The 8,184-nt window shown below is 34.6% G+C and overlaps 2 protein-coding genes across 3 annotated transcripts; one reads left to right on the top strand and one right to left on the bottom strand.

Moving 5' to 3' along the window:
• Positions 1 to 50: 50 nt before the first annotated feature.
• On the top strand, positions 51 to 1,076 carry LOC124436991 (ubiquitin-conjugating enzyme E2 variant 2-like). Its single transcript, XM_046986996.1, has 5 exons — positions 51 to 84; positions 278 to 426; positions 563 to 685; positions 760 to 833; positions 900 to 1,076. Exons 1-5 carry the CDS (start codon positions 78 to 80, stop codon positions 961 to 963), a joined length of 417 nt encoding a protein of 138 aa, XP_046842952.1. The 5' UTR covers positions 51 to 77; the 3' UTR covers positions 964 to 1,076.
• Positions 1,077 to 1,160: 84 nt separating this feature from the next.
• LOC124436985 (RNA cytosine C(5)-methyltransferase NSUN2-like) lies at positions 1,161 to 8,173 on the bottom strand. 2 transcript variants are annotated; one of them, XM_046986981.1, is made up of 20 exons: positions 8,131 to 8,173; positions 7,871 to 8,002; positions 7,696 to 7,790; positions 7,197 to 7,307; positions 7,019 to 7,124; positions 6,884 to 6,955; positions 6,594 to 6,815; positions 6,473 to 6,531; positions 6,118 to 6,192; positions 5,910 to 6,040; positions 5,768 to 5,841; positions 4,509 to 4,633; positions 3,089 to 3,230; positions 2,787 to 3,013; positions 2,606 to 2,719; positions 2,402 to 2,540; positions 2,250 to 2,327; positions 1,996 to 2,177; positions 1,783 to 1,928; positions 1,161 to 1,714 (listed from the first exon to the last, which is right to left on the bottom strand). In XM_046986981.1, exons 1-20 carry the CDS (start codon positions 8,143 to 8,145, stop codon positions 1,656 to 1,658), a joined length of 2,304 nt encoding a protein of 767 aa, XP_046842937.1. In that variant the 5' UTR covers positions 8,146 to 8,173; the 3' UTR covers positions 1,161 to 1,655. The 2 variants fall into 2 exon arrangements, with proteins under 2 accessions (XP_046842937.1, XP_046842938.1); XM_046986982.1 differs by lacking the exons at positions 1,161 to 1,714; positions 1,783 to 1,928; positions 1,996 to 2,177 and having other exon boundaries at positions 2,262 to 2,327; positions 2,397 to 2,540; positions 8,131 to 8,154.
• Positions 8,174 to 8,184: the final 11 nt, after the last annotated feature.

Raw genomic sequence — 8,184 nt, 5'->3', positions numbered from 1 at the left:
AGTGTATTAAGTACTTGTCGGAAAATGTCGTGACAACATCGGAACGTATATACTTTGCCTTAGCCTGAATAAACAAGATGGCGGGTAAGTTTGTAAGAATTTCCTTTTGCTGTAAACAGCAAAGTTATGCTGTTTTCTTGCCCACGCAAGCGAAGAATCTTTCCTTAGAAAGAGCTATCTTTGCAAACCGTGTGAATTGTGTTTTTAATTGCTTTTTTTTTGCGTTGAAAGACTATATTATGAACTTCATTGTATAAGAGTAATTCGTGTATAATAGGCGTTGTGATAGTTCCACGAAACTTCCGACTTCTTGAAGAATTGGAAGAAGGTCAGAAAGGCGGAGACGGAATGGTCAGCTGGGGTCTGGAAAGTGACAATGATATGAGTTTGACCCTATGGACTGGCACTATCATCGGTCCACCTAGAGTAAATAACAGATTATTTTTGCGACTTTCTATTTGTTGCAATTTTTTGTTTCTGTATTTTTCATTCTTAATTATGACTTTTCTACGCCGGTAATAACTGTTGAATTTAAATTCATCATAATGTTGTGTCTTGATAGACTGTATTTGAGAACAGAATTTACACTTTGGCTATCAAATGTGGTCCTAAATACCCAAGTGAAAAACCTGAAGTGAGATTTATTACAAGAATTAACATGCATGGTGTTGACTCGAGAGGAGTTGTAAGTCAATGTTTAATAATCTCTCACAATATGTCAGACATTAAATGTTTGACGAACAAATTCTTACCTTACAGGTTCAAACTTGTCCCATTTTGAAAAACTGGAGACGTGAAAATACAATAAAATCTCTTTTGACAGATCTACGAAGGTTTATAGTCAACATCTTGAGGAAGTAAATTGTAAATGGTGTGTTAATTTTCAATTTTTTTTTCAGAATAATGGCTCTAAAGGAAAACATGAAAACATCCCAACCACCTGAAGGCGCTACTTATTCCTGAAGGATCTACCATACTTAATATTATAAAATTTCTTTCTGGTATTTAGCATGTTGAAATTGTGTGGTAGGTTTCTTTTTTGTTGAATGAAAATATTAAATTTGTTTATAGAAAGATCTTCACCGTCTTCGTTTCTTTTATTTATCAAAGTTTGTGGACTTTGGACCATAGAGGTTTTGCAAAAAATAAAAAATGACAAATTGCAATGTTTACAAGTTGATAATTGATACTCAATCAACAAGTGGCATTTAAACAAGACAACATCCTTTAACAGGATGTTGGTTGATTTTCAGGTACAATGATAAAAAATTAAAAAAACTTGTGGATTTAAATAAACAGATGTTGCTCATTTCAATGCACATAAACATCAAAAATGCACATATTAAACAGCCACATTCCATAAAAATTACACACAAAATCATCTTTATTGTTTGTTTTCAAATACTGTCAAAGAACATCCATCTTGACAGAACAAATTTTTCACACAAATGCTTACTTTCTCTTGTGTATGCTTTTCCTCAGAAAAGTTATTCATCTTCTACTGTAGTTTTATCTGTTACTATGGTTTCCTCCAGCTCATGAACCTTATCTTTTTCTTGTGGTTGACCTGTTTCTTCAGCTTTGTCTACTGTCTGTTCTAATTCAAGAGTTATCTAAACCTCCTTCACATTGCATGAGTGAGACATCACTTTTGTCTATACTTTCCACAGGGATATTTGTTCTTCAACATTTATCTTAGAGTCAATAGCAAGAGCTATAAAAATGTAAGTAAATTATATTTTATCTATCACTCTGAGTTAAAATAACCTTCAGTGTTACTACCTTGAAGTTCAGGAGAATCAGGTGCATAACCTGCAATCCTTAAGTAGTGCATTCTATCAGCCTTAGCAATAAGACTGCGTAATATAACGGTTCTGCTTCTCCAGCCACAAACAGAAATTTTTATACCAGTAGATAATGAAGGATCACTATAATAAACAAATACATAAAATGACTTGAAGAACAAAACAGGCATGAATTGTGTTTCTTTTATACCTTTTTTGAGAATCATACATGAAAATAATGCAACCAGGACCAATTGTCCCCAATGACGACTTTGTTTCCATTGTCATCTGAGATACTTTGGGACTCATATCCACTAATATCCTAACAAGATCCTCCAGTGGTACATGTACGACACGTTTATTGGTAAGAAATGGTAAAATTGTCTCCAAGGCCTGAAGATGAACACTTAGTTCAATTAATATAACACTATGTACATTTAATTAAGGCAACTTTAGCACCCCTACCTCTCCATTTATTCTAAAAGACCAATCTTCATCACTATTTTCACATCTTGTAAATAACCGAAGACCAGCGTTAATCACCTAAGTCATCCAATGATAAAAATATAAAATAATCTTCACTTTTTAACGTAACTTCATTTTCGCTTTCACCTTACGTTAAACTCTGTTTGATCTACATTCTTTAGCATCATTGCCAGCCCCGTTGATACGAAATATATTGTACGTTTGCGCTCACTTGCGGAGCGCACGAGCAAACAGTTCTCTGGGAAAGTGTTTGAAATCTCATAAAACTTTCTATTAAGTAGATAAATGAAGTTACGTAATGAATGAATACATTGAATGTCAAACATATTTAAAACCTTATAGTCGTCCAGTGTGTGTCATTCTTTTCCACAAATACGAAAGGATTTTCTCTTTTGTCAGATTTTGAATCAATTTTTCTTCTTTTCTTCTGCGGTTCGGATGCTTTAACACTGCAAAGATAGTTCTTTTGTCCTTTCAAATCATTTTAAAAAAATAAATCTGATAATTTGAAGTAACCTTTGATACAAACACGACAGCTGTCCGTCATTTTTTTCTGTTGTATTAATCTGAGCCGTCGCCTCTTCAACAATTCCTTCACTAAAACTATCCTCAATATTTAGATCTTCACATGATTTGGTGTTTTCTTTTACCACATCTGACTGTACCATGTCCTTAACTCGAGGTTCAATCTCATCTTTAACATTACCATTGTCTTTATCAATTTTTCCAGTACGTTTTAGCTCCTGAATAAAAAGTTTTCTTGAAATGTTAAATACGTCACTCTAACAATGGCCTTACGTCATGAACTGAATTCCAACCTTCTTTTCCTTTTTATTCATCTCCCACGGCAATAACTTCGGATGTGATCGGTATCCCTCGGTCCACGGTAAAGGGGATTTTTTCTGGAGTACGGCAATGAAGAATCCTCCAGTATCTTGATGATGTGGATATAAACGCCAGCTAAAATGATATAAAGTGAATGATTTGAATACATGTTTAAAGATGTGTATCGTCCTGGTTGGTAGTAGAGTCCTGAGAAAAGGCTGATTGTCAAACATCAGTCAACACCAACTGACCTCAGAACTTCCCTAACCTGGACGATCAACATCTACAGACATAGAAAATACACAATGATTTCAGGATATAAAACCAACAAAGAAAAATGAAAATCATACATCAAACATTAACTTCCACATAGATCTATCATATCTACGTATAACACACTACCATCGTTGTAAATGCTGACCGTCCACGTCACGTGGTGGCCACATAGATCTATTTTATCTACATATGTACATAACACACTACCATCGTTGTAAATGCTGACCGTCCACGTCACGATAACACCATCGTTGTAAATGCTGACCGTCCACGTCACGAGGTGGCCACATAGATCTATTTTATCTACGTATAACACATAACACACTACCATCGTTGTAAATGCTGACCGTCCACGTCACGAGGTGGCCACACAGATCTATTTTATCTACGATAACCATAAACAACATAGAAACAACTCATGATCCAATCTATAACATAACACACCATCGTTTAAATGCTTCCACGTCATAGATCTATTTTATCTACGTATACACACACACCATCGTTGTAAATGCTGACCACGTCACCTATTTTATCGCTACCATCGTAAATGCTGACCGTCCACGTCATCTATTTTATCTACGTATGGCCACATACCATCGTTGTAAATGCTGATATCCACGTACGTATAATCTACATAACACACTACCATCGTTGTAAATGCTGACCGTCCACGTCACGAGGTGGCCCATAGATCATACTCATATCTACGTATGTACTACACTACCATCGTTGTAAATGCTGACCGTCCACGTCACGGATCATTTTATCTACGGCCATCATAGACGTCTATTATATCTACGTATAACTGACACGTCACACATCATCTAACACATATCGTTGTAAATGCTGACCGTCCACGTCACGAGGTATGGCCACACTAGATCTAAATGCTGACCGTACGTCTACGTATATCTACGTATAACACACTACCATCGTTGTAAATGCTGACCGTCCACGTCACGAGGTGGCCATAGATCTATAGATTCACAGAAACTACCATCGTTGTAAATGCTGATCACGATGAGCACATCTATTTTACTCTTCAAAACTACCATCGTTGTAAATGCTGACCGTCCACGTCACGAGGTGGCCACATAGATCTATTATATCTACGTATAACACATAACACACTACCATCGTTGTAAATGCTGACCGTCCACGTCACGAGGTGGCCACATAGATTCAAGAAAGCCATGCGTTCTATCAGATGAGCCACATTCTTCAAAACTGACAACTGATCGACCGTCTTTCGTTTGAATCTGAAAAAGGAGAATGTCCGCGAAAAAGATGAGATTACTTCTTGCAAAGGATAAAAGGATAGTGAAAAGTTTAAAAAAAATCCCACTGCTATCAAATGTTTCATACATGTATTTCTTTTCTTACATTAACTCTCATTTCATTATGATTCATTTATCAGGAGGAAAACAACCAATGATTTCATGGCAAATAAATATATTTTTAATAAAGCTATCAAAAGCTACAGTCTAAAAAAACTTGCTGTCTTGTCAGTGTGCACAGTTTGAATGTGTAAGCAATTTTCTTTTTGTCCACGGAGAGTTTGAGTATTGCTACTTAGCTTTTATTCATGACGAGGGCAAGCCCGAACGGTAACGGTCATTGAGGTATTGAGTTTGAAAATATATTTTTTAAAACAAGCTAAATACAGACAACATATCAATAATATATGACTGTAAACTAGAGCGATCTACTCAACCAACTAATGAAGTTCATACGAACCGACTCTCCTTAGAATGTCGATCGTCCAGGTTGGTATAGTCCTGAGAAGGATGTCCTGAGTATGTCATTTGACTCTGAAGATGACTATCGCTAAGGTTGTTGAAACGTCAGTCAACAACAACAAAAACAGTCCTTCTCAGGACTATACCAACCTGGACGATCGACATTTACAAACATGTAACGATACTCCCGGGTTCAAACCATTTACTCTCCTTAGAATGCCGTGGGACTGAGTAACTAGCGATGAATTATGTATAAACGCAAATGACCAATTGTATCTATTAGCACTACTTTTGGAGTAATTAGCTCGCTTAGTCACAAATTATTAAAGAAATCATCTGAGCATGCGCATTGATGAGTGGAATCACATCACATAAGTTGAACAACCTTAAAATTATTTGTATATAAATATAAAGCTAAATTGATATCTTAGTGAAAGTTGGTTTTTGACCGGTCATTAATACACATAAATGGCATGTATGTAAATGTTGACCATCCTGGTTTGTTGAGTTCAGAGAGGTACATTGTAGTGGTTGTCATAACTAAGTACTGCTAAGGTTGTCAAAACATCAGTCAACACCAACACTCCTTGATAGAACTGCACTAACTGGGCCAGTTTAAATCTAAAAACGATACTCCACAAACTAAAATCCAACCTTCCAAGTTTCCAATCCAGGTGCTCGTTTTAGATCAGTTAATCTATCAGACACATCCACTAACTCCACAGAGCCTAAAAACATCAAATGAATGCAATGGCTATTAAACATGAATATGACATTAGCAATACTAAACATTTACCCTTAGCTCTGTACAGTAATTGTGAAACAACAGCTTCGTCCTCTACTGGGTTCATTGAACATGTTGAATATACAACTATACCATTGATGGCAAGCATTTCAACAGCTCGAACAAGAATTCGTAACTGTGTCCTATACAAGCATTGAGAAAAACATGGAGTAAAATATAGTTCTCAAATAAAAAATACGCGATCATCATCTACATTTACTTGTGAAGAGAAATGCCAATCTCCGGATTCCATTTTTTCCATATTTGGGGATTTTTCCTCATTGTACCATCACCACTATAGATATTAAATATATATATAGACACAAAATAATTCTGTAAATAATAAAATAGAGACTTTGTCGTGGTGACAAATCTGAAAATAGTTCTAAAGATAGCTAATACCATGTACTATGTACCAATACTTTTACCATTCACTATGGTATTAGCTATCTTTAGAACTATTTTCAAATAATTCTGTATCATAATAAGAAGTTTAATGTTTACCGTACATCATAATAACAAGTTTAATGTTCACCGTAAATCATAATAACAAGTTTAATGTTCAAGTTACATACCTACATGGAACATCACAAAGTATGCGATCAAAATGCATCAATTCTTCTCCATTCTCATTCTACATTTTCAGGCAAAATGGTAAATTAGCAGGTAATTGCCTAACTAATCATATATTTATACCTTTTTTATCTTAATATCAGGATATATAGCAGCATCATGATTTGTAACAAGACAACATGGACTGTGAATTCTACGACTTTGATGCACCAACATGTAACAACGTTTTGGATCAATATCATTTGCTATGACAAAACCATCTGGAAGACGGTTTGCTGCTTTTTCATGTAACATTTCAATCAATTGGGCAGTTTTCGAGCCAGGAGCAGCACAAAGATCTAATATCTCAAGGAAAATAAATACACATAACTTAGTGTACCTTATTGTACTGCATTGTATAAATATGTACATACCTTATGATGAGGTTCAACATCAATAAGTAAAGGTGGTATCATGCTGACAGCTTCCTGACGACTAAGGTTTCCCTAAATAAAAATCCTTCAATACTGAATATTTCCTCTATAAACACAAATGCTTTTTCAACACACCATTTCAGATTCATGAATCAAAAACTTGTGAAAATTTGACACCACACCAGAACGTCTGATAAAACGCCGTGTTAAATTTATTTGCCATGCGAGTTCACCTGGATACCTGGAAAATACATGAACAAGAAAAACACAGTAAATTCAACTCAAAAGATTGCAACTATTTGATTATATGCACCATTTGAGAGGCTTTCCAAAGCAATCCACATCTTCACCAAGATCATCTTTAGCTTCATTCAGTTTGTTCACATAATGTATTTTGAGGTAATTCATGAGTTTTTTGGCATGCCTGAAAATGTTATCTGATTATTTTTATTAATTCTAGCAAACAGATTATATACAAGGATCGTGGCCAGAGATTTGCCAGGCGGAAAGCAAATTTTCAATATGAACACAATAGCCCAACATAAGACTTTTAAAAAAGCCATCACAATAATAAAATAGAGAAAGATTTATTAATAACATTTCATCTTTAACCTTTCGTCTTTAACTGTCGGTTTTTTTAACCTCATGTATATAATTTATCTCAAATAATCTGATGATGTCTTAAGTTAAAGACAAAACATCTTAATAAATCTTTCTCTATTTTATTATTGTGATGGCTTTTTTAAAAGTCTTATGTTGGGCTATTATGTTCATATTGAAAATTATATATAAAGAAATATACACATATGTACCCTCTTATCCCAGTGATTCTGAATGTTGATGACAATGGTGCACGTAATCTATCCATAAAATTCCCCCATTCCTCACCAGAAATGATATTTTGTGCCTATATTGAAAGAAAATTATTATTTTCAACAAATGACCACTTGTACTAAAGATTTCAGTAATATCAAAATTTCAACTGACTTTATAGTAGTTCTCAAACATTTCATTTTCTTTTACAATATCATCATACGATTCTCTGGGTCTTCTCTTCCCAGAATAATGATTTTTCTTATTCTTTGATTTCTTGTATACTCGCATCTTATATTCTTCGCCCTGAAGAAGTAAAAAGGTCAAATAAAATCTTATGCATGCCTATCTGCAGTTACAGCACTACAAGCAAAATGATAAAATAAGAAAAATAATAAAAATGATAAAAACTTTTCATTTAAAACTGATTTTACCTTTCGTCTTCCCATCTTTTTCAAATATTTTGTTTTGAAAATGCACGGCACATG

The sequence above is a fragment of the Xenia sp. Carnegie-2017 genome, unplaced genomic scaffold, assembly GCF_021976095.1.
Source record: "Xenia sp. Carnegie-2017 unplaced genomic scaffold, XeniaSp_v1 HiC_scaffold_16, whole genome shotgun sequence".
NCBI classification, from domain to species: Eukaryota; Metazoa; Cnidaria; class Anthozoa; order Malacalcyonacea; family Xeniidae; genus Xenia; species Xenia sp. Carnegie-2017.
The sequence above is the reverse complement of the archived record's forward strand: the minus strand, read 5'-3'. Positions and strand labels throughout refer to the sequence as shown.

What these genes read in the sequence shown, in the direction of transcription:
- LOC124436991 (XM_046986996.1), top strand. An exon ending in CTATCATCGGTCCACCTAGA is followed by an intron (nt 427 to 562) that starts GTAAATAACAGA and finishes GTGTCTTGATAG; the next exon opens with ACTGTATTTGAGAACAGAAT. An exon ending in GTGTTGACTCGAGAGGAGTT is followed by an intron (nt 686 to 759) that starts GTAAGTCAATGT and finishes CTTACCTTACAG; the next exon opens with GTTCAAACTTGTCCCATTTT.
- LOC124436985 (XM_046986981.1), bottom strand. An exon ending in ATTGGCATTTCTCTTCACAA is followed by an intron (nt 6,041 to 6,117) that starts GTAAATGTAGAT and finishes ATGCTTGTATAG; the next exon opens with GACACAGTTACGAATTCTTG. An exon ending in GGTCAGCATTTACAACGATG is followed by an intron (nt 3,231 to 4,508) that starts GTAGTGTGTTAT and finishes ATATCATTTTAG; the next exon opens with CTGGCGTTTATATCCACATC.